Source organism: Rhinolophus sinicus, linkage group LG10, assembly GCF_036562045.2.
Source record: "Rhinolophus sinicus isolate RSC01 linkage group LG10, ASM3656204v1, whole genome shotgun sequence".
Lineage (NCBI taxonomy): Eukaryota > Metazoa > Chordata > Mammalia > Chiroptera > Rhinolophidae > Rhinolophus > Rhinolophus sinicus.
Genome location: NC_133759.1, coordinates 82,362,518 through 82,378,743, shown reverse-complemented (window position 1 = coordinate 82,378,743; position 16,226 = coordinate 82,362,518). Strand labels below are relative to the sequence as shown.

The window sequence follows — 16,226 nt, the reverse complement described above, 5'->3', positions numbered from 1 at the left end:
TTCAGTAGGAGTTATCCCAAAATCAGACTTACAAGGGCACATTAAATAATATCAAACACATGTAAATTTTTTCCTACATAGCAATAGTGATGACAGTTGTCACTAATAGTTAGAAATACAATCTCACTTAAGCACGTTGGAATATAGTTTTGTAAAAAGAAAACATAATTGAATTTCAAATGTTTTAAATTATGCAAATAAAATTTTACTTTTTATTCAGATTGCCAAATATAGTTGAATGAATAATTTAAAGACTACTAATCATAACATAGGAAAACACTATGTAAATGCATTCTCTGAATTTCTGTTAATTTCATCCCAAGTAACGGTAGTAAAATAATCAAGAAAGGGACCAGCAATAACACGTAATTTTAAAAGAGATTTCCAAATTTACTAAGTAGGGTTTAGTATTATAGAATAATCCAATACTTAACTGAATGGGAAGCTATTCCGCAAGGTGGGGTTTTCTTCCATTTCTCTCCCAGTGACCTGGGGCGGGAAGTTGGGGAGAATCGGCTTCAGGAACTTGAACTCGTTGGTCCCAGAGCCTCCCGTCAGACATACCTCATACTGGTAGCTGTGTGACAGAGTCCCAGTACCGCTGACGTCCACCAGGTGGCCCGGAAAGTGGCCCTCGGGCACCGAGCAGCCACCCAACGAGGCGGCCCTGCCCCTCCTGCACAGCCGCACCGCGATGAACGCCAGCACCGAGAACAGGAAGAGCGACGACACCGACGCCAACGCGATGACCAGGTAGACCGTGAGCGGGTCGGCCTGGGCCGGGTCGGCCGCCGCTTCCGGGAGCGGCAGGTAGGGCTGCGAGAAGCCGTCCACCAGCAGCACGTGCAGCGTGACGCTGGCCGACAGCGGCGGCTCGCCATTGTCCTTGACCAGCACCACCAGCCTGTGCTTGGCCGCGTCGCGCTCGCTCAGCAGCCGCGCGGTGCGCACCTCGCCGTTGTGCGCCCACACGCCGAACAGCCCGGGCTCCGTGGCCTTGAGCAGCTGGTACGACAGCCAGGCGTTCTGGCCTGAGTCTCCGTCCACCGCCACCACCTTGCTCACCAGGTAGCCCGGCTCGGCCGCCCTGGGCACCAGCTCGGTGCAGGGCGCAGAGCCGTTCTGCAGCGGGTACAGCACGAAGGGCGCGTTGTCGTTGGCGTCCAGCACCAGCACGCGCACCAGCGCCTGGCTGCTCAGCGCAGGGGAGCCGCGGTCCGTGGCGCCCACGCGGAACTCCAAGGCCTGCAGGGCCTCGTAATCCAGCGCCCTCAGCGCGAACAGCTGCCCGTTGTCGGCGTTGATGGACACCAGGGCGGCCAGGGGCAGGTGCGGGTCCTGTGGCGGCAGCAGCGAGTAGGTGACCTGGGCGTTGGCGCCCGCGTCTCTGTCGGTGGCGCTGACGCTGCCTATGTGCAGGGCGGGGCTGTTGTTCTCGCGGACGAACAGGGTGTAGGAGGTTTGGGTGAAGGCCGGGGCGTTGTCGTTGACGTCGGAGACCAGCACGGTTATGTTGTGCTGGGTTTTCAGCCTGGGGGTCCCCAAGTCGGTGACGGTGATGGTGATGTTGTACTCGGCCCTGCTCTCTCTGTCCAGTGGTCCTTCTGTTACTAAGGTGTAGAAATTCTCCACTGACGGTCTTAGAAGAAATGGGAGATTGTCATCTATAGAACAAATAACCTGTTGGTTATTTCCAGAATCTGCGTCTGATACACTGAAAACTGCCACTATCATCTCTGGCAGGTTTTCAGGGATGGGGCTGATGAGTGACGACATTGTCAATTCAGGAGCATTGTCATTCACGTCCAGGATCTTGATGACTATAGAACATTTTCCTGATAGTCCCCCGCCATCTGTAGCCTCAACATCCACGTGATAAGACTGAAATTCCTCAAAATCCAAAGTTTTTTTCAGTCGAATTTCTCCTGTGTTTGGGTGTATTTCAAAGGGTTGGTTAACGTCATCGACTTGAAATAGGGCATAAGATATCTCCCCAAAGGTTCCTGCATCTAAATCTCTCGCTGAGACTGTGATAACCAGAGAGCCGAGGGAGCCGTTTTCGGGGACTTGCGCCTCATAGAGCTCCTGAGCAAACTCGGGGGCATTGTCATTGCTGTCCAAGACCCGGATCTGAATCTCCGTAGTCCCTGACCGGGGCGGAGACCCGCCATCCAGTGCGGTGAGAGTTAGCCTGAGCTCTGGCTCCTCCTCGCGGTCCAGCGCTTTGTCCAGCACCAGCTCTGGAAACTTCCGGCCGTCACTGCGACTGCGAGTGAGAACGTGGAAGTGAGAATTGGAGCTGATTACGTAGCTCTGAAGGCTGTTGCTACCTGCGTCTAAATCCTGTGCCATTTTCAAAGGAAATATCTTTCCTGGTGTAGTAATTTCTGATATTTTTAGGAGCATTTCTCTGGTTGGGAACTCCGGGGCGTGGTCATTTATATCTCTGACTCGCAAGGCAGCCTGGAAAAACTGCAAGGGATTTTCCAGTAACACTTGGAAAGCTAGCACACACGGCTCAGTGGAGCCGCACAGCTCCTCCCGGTCCAGTTTCTCATTTAGCAGCAAATCATAGGTCTGTGGGTCAAGCTGCAAAGGCTGCCTGTTCCCTTTGAAAACAATCCGGGCTCCCCGCGCAGCCAGCTCTCCCATCCTGAGTCCCAGGTCTTTCGTCAAGTTGGCAACAAATGTGCCACTTTCTGTCTCTTCCAACACAGAATAGTGAATGGATTCTGAACCCGCCTCCCACAAAAGCATCAATACAATGAAGGTCGCCACTTGCCTTTTCTTGCGATGGGCTTTTGTTTGCGCCATCTCTATTGTTATGTGTGATTCCAGAAGAAAAATCCTTTTGGACTCCCAATCACCACGTCCACCGTCGACCCTCCGGAATGTCTTTGCTTCGAATTCGTTTTCTTTTTTTTTTTTCACTTTAGCGATGACTGCCTTGCTGAACACCTTTATCTTGGTTTCAGCTTAAATGTGTTCTGTATTTTTTCTTGGGTTTCTTGGTGAAATGGCGTCCGCGGAATTTGCAGAACTTGGATTTACTCTCTTAGCCTGCACTGCCACCACGCGTTCAAATTAATAACTTCATGAGGTACCTGCAGGTCAACACCATTTCCAAAATCTGACCTGTATGAAGACTTTTAGGTCGAGTCAGTGTTTCTCAAATTGGAGTGTGCGAACCATTTGCATAAAGGATTACCTGGGAGTCTTGGGGTTTTTCCCAAAGTAAATTCCTAGGCTTCCCTCCAGATCTAGAATCAAATTCTCTGGTGGTGCTAATGGAAATCTCAACTTCAATCTTTCTCCTTAAATGATTTTCATGCACACTAACGTTTAACTAAAAACCACTCCCTCAGATATTGTAAACATCCTATAATCAATTTTTTATTGTTTAGCAGTGCAATTATCTCTGATGACAATGTAATGTGTGAATCCAAGAATTACAACGTTTAATCATCCTAACGTATTAACAAACTATGTAAAATGTAAAAATTGGTTAGCAACAATGATGGGAAAATAAGCAATCATTTCTCTAAATCATATGACCAATAAAGTATCATGAACAATCTTGTGGTTACACCTGCACACTAAAGGGAACAGTAAGGTAGGAGGAAAATTGAGCTCAAGAAATACTTACGATAGAAATATCTTATCAAATTAACTTATTTAAAAGAGGAACTAAGAGCAATCAAGTATCTGTCATAAGTAAGTGTTTTAGAATTCTACTTCATTTTCATATAGATAGTCACGTATTTTGTATGTATTGGTCATGCTTTTATTAGGATTGTTCATTTTACTATAACTAAAAATCAAATTCCCCTCCTATACTAATTAATTAAAATCCAAACATATTATCCTGTCATAAGAACATAACGCAATGCAGAAAACAAACATTCATGACTCATCTCTACTATCCTTTCACAAGGATGGCACTAGGTCCTATGTGTAGGTAGTGAGAAAGGTGAATTACATTTGAGTGGATAGCATGGAATTCAATGATGATTTATTATGGCTATATCTATTCCTATTGCACCAGTTTCTGCTTAGATAAATAGGAAAATGTATCTCTAAATATCCTGAAAATACATGAAATGGGCCAGTACACATATAAGAACACAAAATACACCAAACATAAACCATTTCAGATTCATTTCATATTTATTGAGAGGTGAATAAAACAAAAGTTCAAGCAAAAAGTGAGTTCAAGCAAAATTCACTTCAGGTAAGAGCCGAAATGATGGAAGATTTAAAATGAGGATATTTTCCAAAATACTTCAACTCTTGGTAAAATAAATAAAGCTAAATAAAATCTAAACTCTAAACAGATGACATAATTTTGTAGTTGAAAAGCAGAAGGATCTTCCCAGAAGGATAAAAATAATATCACCATGACCAGCATCCACGGTTCACTTAATAAATGTTACTGAGAATAGACTTTCTATCAATAACAAACTGATAAAGTAAAACCAACAAGCCTAAACATCTTGGTTGGGTTTAGTTTCTTCTCTGAAAAAAAGCTATTTCCAGCTCAATCCTAAATGCTTCCTTCTTTCAGTGAACATTCTGATTCCTGCTTAATGGCATCACTGGCATTCAGAGTCCTTTTTCCCTGAAGCACCATCAGGCATCCTCAAATACCGCTTACTGAATTATTTTTCATTTTAAAGCAAATTTTATCAGCAGTACAGTATGTGTCAAACTCAATTTAGATCATTGAAACATCTTTGAGAATGTTGGTTGTTATGACAGAGAGAAAGAAGATAATATCTTAATGTACTCAAAAAAGATTATCAGCTGGATATGTGAAAAAACTTCCTTTTTATGGACAGTGGATTATATTAGATCCCTTCTGGAGAATGCTTCTCTGTTTTCTTCTTTTTGCTTTGATTTGATTTGCAGAGTAGAGTTGAATTGACTTTGCTTTTATAAATATGTCTCACAAGGAATATTCATTTAAAAATTTAGTTATGAAAACAAAACAGTTCAACATATACAAAGTAAACATCATAAACTTCCATTACAAATCATCTGGCTTCGCAATATTCTGTCTTGTTTCATCTATACATTTCCCTCCACTCTGTGCCTTCCATTCAATGTTTACTTTGGTATAGTTCTTTTCTTTAGGTAATGTTCACAAATTGAAATGCACTAATCTTAACTGTATAGCATTTTAACAAATGGATCGATCCATGTAACCCATACCTCTTTTAAGATACAAAACATATCCAGCATTCACTGAGAATCATCTTAATCATATTTTCCAGCTTAATTTTAATAATTAGGTGGCAAGAGTTTGGTTTCCTCTGGACACAACATGGAAAGGCAAGTGACATTAAAAAGCACCATGGCTCATGCTCTTTATACTCATATATGCTAGTGTGAGGTGACTGATAGTTTTAAGATTAATTCAGCTGGCTTATTACCAGTGAGTTGAAATAGTACTTTAACTGATGAAACATTGTAGAGTGTATTATAATTTTATTTAGTTAGCTTATAATTATTACATAGTTGATCAAGCTCATTTCTATTTTTATGCTATACATGTTTGTTTTCCTTTCATTCCATTATATAATAACATTTCAAAATTCTTCAGGTTTATTTAAAGTGAAAGATAAAGACCAACTTTCAAGGATGAATTGAACTTCTTAAAATCTTCTTCAATTCAGTCATATGCAAGAAAAACAATAATTCAGGGAAAAGATAAAGATGTGTAAGTAATCACTGTTTAAAAACCCTCTCAATTGATGGGAGATAGGCTGTAGAAAAATTTGAAAATATAAAGGATTTGATGCTAAACATAGTTGAAATCTCAAATGGTTGAGGAAGAAGACTTTTTGTCCATCTTGCTAGATGTTTTTCAATTTTATTGATTCTTTCAAAGAACCACCTTTTTGTCTCATTGATTTTCTCTATTATTTTTGTTTTGAATTTCTTTCTTTTATTATTTTTATTATTTCCTTTTTCCTGTTTCTCCTGCTTGCTGTGGGTTTATTTCCCTCTTCTTTTTCTATATTCCTGAGATGGGAGCTTAGATGATTGATTTGAGACTTTTCCTCTTTTCTACTCTACACATTTAATGCTATAAATTTCCCTCTCTGCACAGCTTTAGCTGTATCTTGTAAATTTTGATATATTGTCTTTTCATTTCCAACTCAGTTTGATGTTGATTTTTTTTTAATTTCACTTGAGACTTTGTTTTGATCCATGTAGTAGTTAAAAGTCTTTTATTCATTCTTTTAGGGTAGGTCCACAGGCAAAAAATTCTCTACCTGAAGGATATTTTTCTGGATATAGGATTCTGGGTTAATTTTTATTTTCTTTCATCGCTTGAAAAATATTGTGTCACTCTGACCTCCAGGGCTTCGATAAGAAATCTACTGTCATTCAAATTGTTATTGTTCTATGGGTAACATGTCATTTCTCTCTTACTGCTTTCAAGATTTTTCCTTCTCTTTAGTTTTCAGAAATTTGACTATGATGCTTTTTGGTGTGGATCTTTTTTGGTTTGTCTTGTTTTGAACTTATTTGGCTTCTTGATTCTCTGTGTCTGTATGTTTTGCGAAATTTGGAAAGTTTTCTCCTCTCTTCCTGAGAGTCCAATGACACAAAGATTCAAGTATTAGATCTTTATTATTGTCCTACAGGTCCCTGAGGCTCTGTTAATGTTTTAGTCTATTTCCTCTCTATTGTTCATATTTGGTCATTTCTATTGTTCAAATTCACTGAATCTTTATCCCCTCTATTTTGCTGTTGAATTCATAACTGAGTTTTTCATTTCAAGATTGTATTTTTAATTTCTAAAATTCCCATTGGTATTTCTTTATAGCTTTTATTTCTTTGCTGCAACTCTACATTTCTTTGCTCAGACTCCTTATTTTTGCATTTGTTTCAAGCATGTTTGTAATTGCTTGTTGAAATGTTTTTTGAAGTCCATTTAAAAATCTTTGTCAGATAATTCTAACATCTTTCATGTTGGTGTTGGCATCTATTAACTGTCTATTTCATTCACTTTGATATCTTTCTGGTTTTTGGTATGACCTAGATAGTACCTCCCTAGATGTGCATGTACCCAAAAGGAACTCTGGCCCAAGTGCATGAGGAGATATATTCAAGAATGTTTATAGCAGCATTATTAATAGTAACAAAACTCTTGGAACAAACCAAAAGTCAATCAACAGCAAAATGAATTTAAAAGGTAAAGGTGTATACAATAGAATACTACAGAGCTTATAATCTGTTGGTCAGTTTATACACTGATAGTTATCCTCATGGTAATAAAACAACCACATTACAGGAAAGAGGAAATCCCAGAGCCACCATCACCCTATATAACTGAGTTACATGAAAAGCAAATCTGCTGACAAATCAAAGAAGACCTTGACCATAATATCATTAAGTCACTCCACTTTTTCAATACCATATATATTTTATTCTCATTTTTCTATTTTACTATCTAGAGGTAAAGGCTAATGTTCTGATTTGTGGGGAGTCATTAAGTGTGATATTTAGGCCTTCCCTCAACTCCATCATCACTGTTGCTCCCTCTTTTGGTTAAATAAAAGAGAGTAGGATCACATATGCCTGTGTTATAAGTTAGCTATTTCATTTTCTGTATCTTGAAGTGAGTGGTGAGTCCAAGGGTGAATACGTAGGTAAAAACCAGGCTGGATATTCTGAATTCATGACACAAAATATGTGAATATATGTACATTTTATCTCTTTACATGGTAAAAACATGATATTGCTAGAAACTGCTTTTCGTTTAAATGTTATGTTAATATTCATCGCTATCCAAATAATACATAAAAATACAAAATAAGTGAAAAACTAACAACCTGGGTAAGGAAAAATTTCTCCTTGACTATCAAACTGCCAGCCCAAATTTCTCTCCCAGAAGTAATTATGGCTACCAATTTACCACGTATACTTCTAGGTCATTTTAAACATACATGTGTGTTGATAATTTTATGCATATGGTACATATGTGTTTTCTCTCTCTCTCCCCATCTATTACATACATGGTAGCATGTTGTAGATTATCAGCCTGGAGTTTACAATTTTCAGTATGTAATATGTCTTGAAGATATTTAACTGTTAATAGTATCCCATGTTTTATTTAGCCTTTCCTTTATTGACTATCTTGGTTATTCTTAGGTTACAGTATGACAAATCATATTTCAATAGCTTTGTTGTACATGGCTCCTTGGGCATATAGAAAGTTTTTCTGTAAACATGAATAACATTACTGGGTCTTTATGTATGCAAATATTAAATTTGAATTGATACTGCCAAATTAATAATTCTATATTCAAATAAAATGCACACCTAAATAAAAAAAAAGAATACTATAGAGCAGTGTAATGAATGAACTACATTAACATGGATGAATTCAATATTTAATGATTGAAAAAAGTAAGCTCACAGATGATCCATTATGAATTCATTTATGTAAATTTCAAAGATAAAGCTAAACAATATATCGTTTAGAGACATATGCATATCTGCTGCAATTATAAAGAATAGATAATTAATAAAAATTTCGGGATAGGTGTTGATTTTCATGAGGACGGAAGATGTAATGATGGAAGTACACAGGGATTTCCAAGTCTTGGCATTGTTCTAATTCTTAAGCTGGGTGATAGCTACATGGGTGAATATTTTATTATTTTTACTTTAAATTGCACATATATATTGAATATACTTTTAAAAATGTTTAATAAATCTCAAAATAGAAAATTAAAAACAAAAAAGCAATGTCTCTGCAGTCAGGCTGCCTGGATTCAAATCCTGATTCCACCACTTATTAGTGAGGTGGCCTTGGGCAAGTTACTTTAACTCTGTATGTCCCAGTTGTTCACCTCTAAAATGGGGGTGACAATTGTATCGTTATTTTGAAGATTATATGAGATATGTGTAAAGAATTTAGAAAACAGCCAAGTGCATAGAAAGTGTGTAATAAATTATATAACATACCAATACATTATGTAACATATACTAATATTTAATAATAACAATTATTTCCTCTCATGATATCCCTTCAAAAAACTTAAGACTCATTTATAAAGAAATAAAAGATTTGTTCCGGAGATCACTAAGACATTTAGTGCAGATCTTGGAAACCCAGCATAAAGCCTTTTGTATCCATACATTTGCAGGGCCACATACTGAAAAGAGTTCCCTGCCCATTCATCACATAGGTCCGTAAAGTCAAGTCTGATGTTTTTTAAACCTGGCCCTGCACTGATTCACAGAGAACAGCTTGTCAGAATTTCCAGTCAGACATAAACTTGGGGGCAGACTGCCGTATCATACAAAAGACTTATAAAATAGCAACCTTGATTATACAAAAGTTCATTTGAAAGAGTTTTGGAAGTATAAGAGAGAAACACGTAACAGAAAAAAAAAAGAATTCTATTATTTTCTTTCATATGGAAAATCAGAAGAAACTGTTGTTAGTGGAACAATAAATGGAGGTTTTGGTTTGTGCAGAGCAGTATCAGAAAAGAGTTAGCTAGCTATATGTGAAGAATGGATGTTTACTTGTTAGGTGCTGAACAATAATAGCAGGAAATTAATTGCTTAAAGTTTATGAAAAAGTTATAAACATGTTCTTTACTGATAATGAAGTAAATATAGAAAAGCTAGAAAATAAAAAGTTTAAAAGTGCTATCCGATAGGATAAAATGAAAAACAGACAATACCAGGTGTTGGCAAGACTGTGGGGGAACTGGTACATCCAGACACTGCTGACAGCAGGGTAAATTGATACAACCACGTTGGAAAACTATTAGGAAATATTTACAAAAAGTGAACATGTACTTACTAAATGAGTAGCAATTCCACCCCTAGGTATTAATATTTACCCAACAAAATGCAAATACATGTTGGTCAAAAGACATGTATGAGAACGTTCAGAGCAGAATTATTCAAACAGCCAAACCTTGCACCATCCCAATTATCCATCTACAGTAGGATGGATGGGCAGTGTAATTTCACAGTTCATACTGTGAAATATTCATACAGTGGAATAGTATACAGCAATGGGAATGAATAACTAAAATTAAAAACAATATCATAGATAAATGTCATAAACATGTTGAGTGAAAAAAATAAAACACAAAACAGTTCACACCATACTATTCCATTTATATAAATTCAAAACAAGCAAAACTATAGTATTTGAAGTCAGGATATTTATTATACTTGGACTAGTAGGGATAATTTGTACGGCACCTCGTGTGCTAGTAATGTTTCCTTTCTTCACCAAGATGCCGATGCCAAATATTTTCACTTTCTGAAAATACACTAAGCAGACATTAAGAATTTGTTCTTTTTTCTGTATGTATGTTATAATTTGATAAAATATTTGTTTTAAGAAAATGTTTGCCAGTGGGGATGAGAGCTAGGAGAGAAGCATAGATAGATTTTGCTTTTATGTTTCTTTCAACTATTACATTTATTATATGCATGTATTCATTTGAAAACAAAATTTTAAAAATATGTAAAAACATATTTTCTTATTTTTGTTATTTAGCATCAAATATACTCACAGTGTGATGAAAAATGGATCGGATAGAGAGAAAAGCAATTAATATTTGATTTTATTTAGACAGTTCATTGCAACAAATGCCAACAAGAGGAGCAAACATTTCAGGAAAATCAACAGCATGCATGGATATAAAATGGTATATGTAAATGGTCTAGAACTGAGTTTTCCAAAATTGGACACATAAAGTCCAATGAACAAATACATTACAAAAGGGAAATCAAGGTTATACTTGAAGATAAGATTTTGTCCATTATGCTCTCAAACTCTATCTGGAGAAATTAGAGATAAGCGAAAAAAGACACTGAATCATGATCGGATAGATCCCTAACTGAATCCCAAGCTATTGCGGAAAGCGGTATTTTTCTCTAGTTCTTCGCCTGCTCCTTGGGGTGTGAGGTTGGGAATAATCGGCTTCAAGAATTTGAACTCGTTTGACCCGGAGCCTCCTGTCAGACACACCTCATACTGGTAGCTCTGGGACAGGGTTCCCATGCCGCCGATGTCCACCAGGTGGCCCGGGAAGTGGCCCTCGGGCACCGAGCAGCCACCCAACGAGGCGGCCCTGCCCCTCCTGCACAGCCGCACCGCGATGAACGCCAGCACCGAGAACAGGAAGAGCGACGACACCGACGCCAACGCGATGACCAGGTAGACCGTGAGCGGGTCGGCCTGGGCCGGGTCGGCCGCCGCTTCCGGGAGCGGCAGGTAGGGCTGCGAGAAGCCGTCCACCAGCAGCACGTGCAGCGTGACGCTGGCCGACAGCGGCGGCTCGCCATTGTCCTTGACCAGCACCACCAGCCTGTGCTTGGCCGCGTCGCGCTCGCTCAGCAGCCGCGCGGTGCGCACCTCGCCGTTGTGCGCCCACACGCCGAACAGCCCGGGCTCCGTGGCCTTGAGCAGCTGGTACGACAGCCAGGCGTTCTGGCCCGAGTCTCCGTCCACCGCCACCACCTTGCTCACCAGGTAGCCCGGCTCGGCCGCCCTGGGCACCAGCTCGGTGCAGGGCGCAGAGCCGTTCTGCAGCGGGTACAGCACGAAGGGCGAGTTGTCGTTGGCGTCCAGCACCAGCACGCGCACCAGCGCCTGGCTGCTCAGCGCAGGGGAGCCGCGGTCCGTGGCGCCCACGCGGAACTCCAAGGCCTGCAGGGCCTCGTAATCCAGCGCCCTCAGCGCGAACAGCTGCCCGTTGTCGGCGTTGATGGACACCAGGGAGGCCAGGGGCAGGTGCGGGTCCTGTGGCGGCAGCAGCGAGTAGGTGACCTGGGCGTTGGCGCCCGCGTCTCTGTCGGTGGCGCTGACGCTGCCTATGTGCAGGGCGGGGCTGTTGTTCTCGCGGACGAACAGGGTGTAGGAGGTTTGGGTGAAGGCCGGGGTGTTGTCGTTGACGTCGGAGACCAGCACGGTTATGTTGTGCTGGGTTTTCAGCCTGGGGGTCCCCAAGTCGGTGACGGTGATGGTGATGTTGTACTCTGCCCGGCTCTCTCTGTCTAGTGGCCCCTCTGTCACTAGGGTGTAAAAGTTCCTGAATGTGGGTTTCAAGAGAAAAGGGAGATCGTTCTGGATGGAGCAAACCATTCTGCCATTGTCCCCAGAGTCTGGATCAGAAACACTGAAAACAGCAACTACAGTCTCTGGTGAGTTTTCTGGGGTAGAGCTGGTGAGCCTCGACATGGTGAGTTCAGGGGCATTGTCATTCACATCCAGCACCTGTATAGCTACAGTGCATTTTCCTGAAAGCCCCCCGCCATCTGTGGCCGCAATCTCCACGTTATAATATTGAGTTGTCTCAAAATCCAATGCCTGTTTCAGACGAATTTCTCCTGTTATCTCATCTATTACAAATGGTTGATTAACTTCATCGCCTTGGAAAAGAGCGTAAACTACATTCCCATATGGTCCTGCATCTAAATCTCGGGCGGAGACAGCGACAACTAAGGAGTTTAGCGGGCTGTTCTCCGGCACCTGTACTTCATAGAGCAACTGTGAAAACTCAGGGGCGTTATCATTGATGTCCACGACTTCAATGCGGACGGCAGTCGTCCCAGACCTGGGCGGAGCCCCACCATCCAGCGCGGTGAGGGTTAAACTGAGTTCGGGCTGCTCCTCCCTATCCAGCGCTTTGTCCAGCACCAGCTCCGGGAATTTTCTGCCACCTCCGCGATTATGAGTGACAACATGAAAATGGGAGTTGGGGCTGATTGTGTAGTTCTGAACAGTGTTGCTACCTATGTCAAAGTCCTGCGCTATTTTCAAAGGAAACACAGTCCCTGGCTGGACGATTTCTGGGATTTTTAGGAGCATTTCCCTGTCTAGGAACTCTGGGGAATGGTCATTTATATCAGTGAGCTGCAGATCAGCTTGAAAAAACTGCACCGGGTTTTCCAGTGATAGTTGGAATTGCAGTATACAGGGATCTGTCGCCCCGCACAGTACCTCCCGGTCTAGTTTTTCATAGACAAGCAAATTCCCAGTCCTCATATCCAGCTGTAAGAGCTGTTTGTTTCCTTTGTAGTGGATTCGCGCGCCCCGAGTGGCCAGTTCCCCCACCCTGAGTCCCAGGTCTTTTGCCAGGTTTGCCACAAAGGAGCCACTTTCTGTTTCTTCTGGTATAGAATACCTAATTGCTTCAGAACCAGCCTCCCACAAAAGCAACAATAGAGCAAAAAAGATAACTTGCCTTTTCTGTAGCGTTTTTGCTAGCGCTGTCTCCATTGTTAAGACCCGGTTCAAGAAGATGCAGTTTCTTCAACTCGGTATACAGTCAACCCAGATGGCTTCGTTAAATAACCTCGAATTAGATCTTTCTGACTGACTTGCACTAGAACGATGCCCTCTCTGAAGATCTCCGCCCCTCGATCTTACCTAAAATGCTTCCTTCTTTTAGAAAGCAGTCGGAGTTCTGATTCCCAGCTTAATGGCGTCCGGGGTAGCCACAGAGACCTTCATTCAAACTCCTAGCCTGCAGCGCCACCAAGCGTCCTTATTTACTATTGCATACAGTATTCGCCATTTCATTTCATTCCAAATTATAACTCTGGTGTGTATCAAAACTTTTAAGTCACAGAACTACTGCCGATCTTATCTCCCTCCAGTTCTTAGTTATTGGAAGCTCTAAATAGACATTTGCTGAGTTAGCTATAAGTAAAAGAATACTTTTCAGGACAAACTAAAATGATAGATTACTATTCCTCATAAAAATACCTTTTGAGTATGTGAAAAAACTTACTTGTGGGTTTTTTGTTTGGTTATATTCAAGAAATAAGTGATAATGGATGTTTACGAAAGTTTAAATTTTTACAAAAATGATTTTTATCTTTAAATATAACATACATCAGAACAGGGCACAGATCTTACGTGTACAACTCAAAGAATTTTCACAAAGTGAATGCACTCTTACAAGCAGAATCCAAATTAAAATTAAAATGTTACTGAAACCTTATAAGCCTCCTTCTGTCATTGTCTGGTCACTACCCTCCCCGTTAAAGATAAACACTCTCCTAACTTCTACTGTCACAAAATTTTTTGTTATTTTGAACTTTTATACAAATGGAGTTGTAGAATATTACTCTTTTGTGTTTGACTTCTTTCACTCAACATTACATTTGTAAAATTCATCTGTTGCATATTCTTATAATTTATTTTATTCTTATTATTTATACTATTCTAGTGTGTAACTATATCACGATTTGTTTATCCATTCTTCACGTGATGGGCGTTGGGTTTTTCCAATTTAGGGATATTTTGAGTAGTGCTGCTATGAACATTCTTGTACATGTCATTTGATGTCTATGTGAGCATTTATATTTTATATATTTTTAGAAGTAGACTGTGGTGCATTAAGATGTGCACATATATTTAGCTTTAGCAGATATTGCAAACAAGTTTTCAAATGTGGTTTTACCCAAACCAGCAAACAATTAGAGTTCCAGTTGCTCCATATCCTTGTCAACATTTGATATTGTCTTTTAATTGTAACCATTCTAGTATGTAGTGATATCATACTGTAATTTTAATTAATATTTCCCTGGTGATTAATTAAAATGAGCACATTTTCCACATGTTTATTGGCCATTAGGGTACATTCTTGTGAAGTGCTTGAAAGTCTTTTGTCCATTTCTCTATTTAAGGTATTTGCCTTCTTTCTTATCCATCTTTAGAAGTTCCTAATATATTCTGGATATAAGTATTTTTTCAGAATTATGTATTGCAAATGTCTTCTCCCACTTTATGGCTTGGAATTTAACTCTTGTGGTATCTTTGATGAACAAAACTTCTCAAACTTTAATTTAGCCCAACTTGTCAATATTTCTCAATGATTATGGTTAGCTCTCTTTGTGTTCTCTTTAAATTTTTGCATAATCCAAAGTCGTGAAAATATTATTGTATCGTGTTTTTGAAAAATTACTTATTTTAATTTTCACATTTAGAGCTATAATCCTTTTGAATTTTTTCATATGAATGAGGTTAGTATCAAAATCATTTTTTTTCATATAAATATCCAAATGACTTTGCACTATCTATTGAAAAGGTGATCTCTTCCCCATTGCTTGTGATGTATCATTTTGTAACCATAGGTCTGTTTAAGACTCTTTTTTCCACTTTTCTCTTTGTTTATCCTGTAGTACTACATAGTCTTACTTACTGTAGCTTTATAATAGGTTTAGTATCTGATGGGTAAGTCCTCCAGCTTTATTCATTTTCTTCAAGATTGCTTTGGTTATTATTGTTCCTTTGTATTTCCATGTAAATTTTAGATTCAGCTTTTTCACAAAGAAATTTGCTGAAAATTTGTTTAAGATGTTATTACATCTATAGATTGATTGCAGAAAATTGACATAAGAAGACTCCAAACATTGAGTCTTCTAACTGCTGAACATTATATGTCCCTCTATTTAAGATATTTGGCCTCCATTCTCTATTTTTATTTTGCAACAATAGAATTGGCTTATTTTTCATAAAACATGCATTTTGTGGAAGTTATTCGAGTCATGTTTACTACTAAATTCTAATCATTGAATTTCAAAATGTTTATCTATTCTATACTAATCTGGTGGTGATACCCAGATAGTAAGGAAAGATCCATGCTTTATGAGTATGCACAGTAATTCATAAAGTAATACTCAGAGTATTTCATGAATGTACTACATAAATCCATAAAGTTGGGTTCTGGATGTTTATTTGGCCAGTGTCATTTGGTTGACTGTACAACTGGAATTTCCTTACATAAACAGAAAAAGTGAACTTGGATTTTCGTTATGTTGAAATATATTGGTGAAAATGTCAATCAGATTTCCTGTTATCATATATAAAAGCTATTTCAGTTAAATATTAATAGCTAATAATAAAATGGAGAAGTCATTAAAGTTGACTACCATATTTATATCTTATATATTTGCTTATGTTTAATTTTGTTCTCATTTTTATCTCTTATTTCAATTTTTAGATTGGATGAAGGCTAAAAGGCTGTTTCAAGAATAGCTGAAACAGTAAGTCACTTTCCTTTTTCATTTCATTGTGTCCTTAGGGAAAAAAAGTAATTCAGGGAAAAGTGCAAGTAATTAAATTCTAGTAGCATGACACAAGATTTCAAAATAAATATTTAGATTATAAAGCAAGCTCTTTAGTTGCTCACATTGTACCAAAAGTTCAAATAAGTGGTCTTATAGTA

General features: G+C 39.3%; 2 protein-coding genes across 2 annotated transcripts; both read right to left on the bottom strand.

Moving 5' to 3' along the window:
* Nucleotides 1-299: 299 nt before the first annotated feature.
* On the bottom strand, nucleotides 300-10,453 carry LOC141567281 (protocadherin beta-6). The gene has a single exon (XM_074313670.1). The coding sequence runs from the start codon at nucleotides 2,812-2,814 to the stop codon at nucleotides 430-432; it is 2,385 nt and encodes a 794-aa protein (XP_074169771.1). The 5' UTR covers nucleotides 2,815-10,453; the 3' UTR covers nucleotides 300-429.
* A 139-nt stretch (nucleotides 10,454-10,592) lies between these two features.
* On the bottom strand, nucleotides 10,593-16,188 carry LOC109451078 (protocadherin beta-5). The gene has a single exon (XM_074313666.1). It carries the CDS (start codon nucleotides 13,268-13,270, stop codon nucleotides 10,883-10,885), a length of 2,388 nt encoding a protein of 795 aa, XP_074169767.1. The 5' UTR covers nucleotides 13,271-16,188; the 3' UTR covers nucleotides 10,593-10,882.
* Between the last annotated feature and the right edge of the window lie 38 nt (nucleotides 16,189-16,226).

What these genes read in the sequence shown, in the direction of transcription:
- LOC141567281 (XM_074313670.1), bottom strand. Translation starts at nt 2,814, where the DNA reads ATGGCGCAAACAAAAGCCCATCGCAAGAAAAGGCAAGTGGCGACCTTC.
- LOC109451078 (XM_074313666.1), bottom strand. Translation starts at nt 13,270, where the DNA reads ATGGAGACAGCGCTAGCAAAAACGCTACAGAAAAGGCAAGTTATCTTT.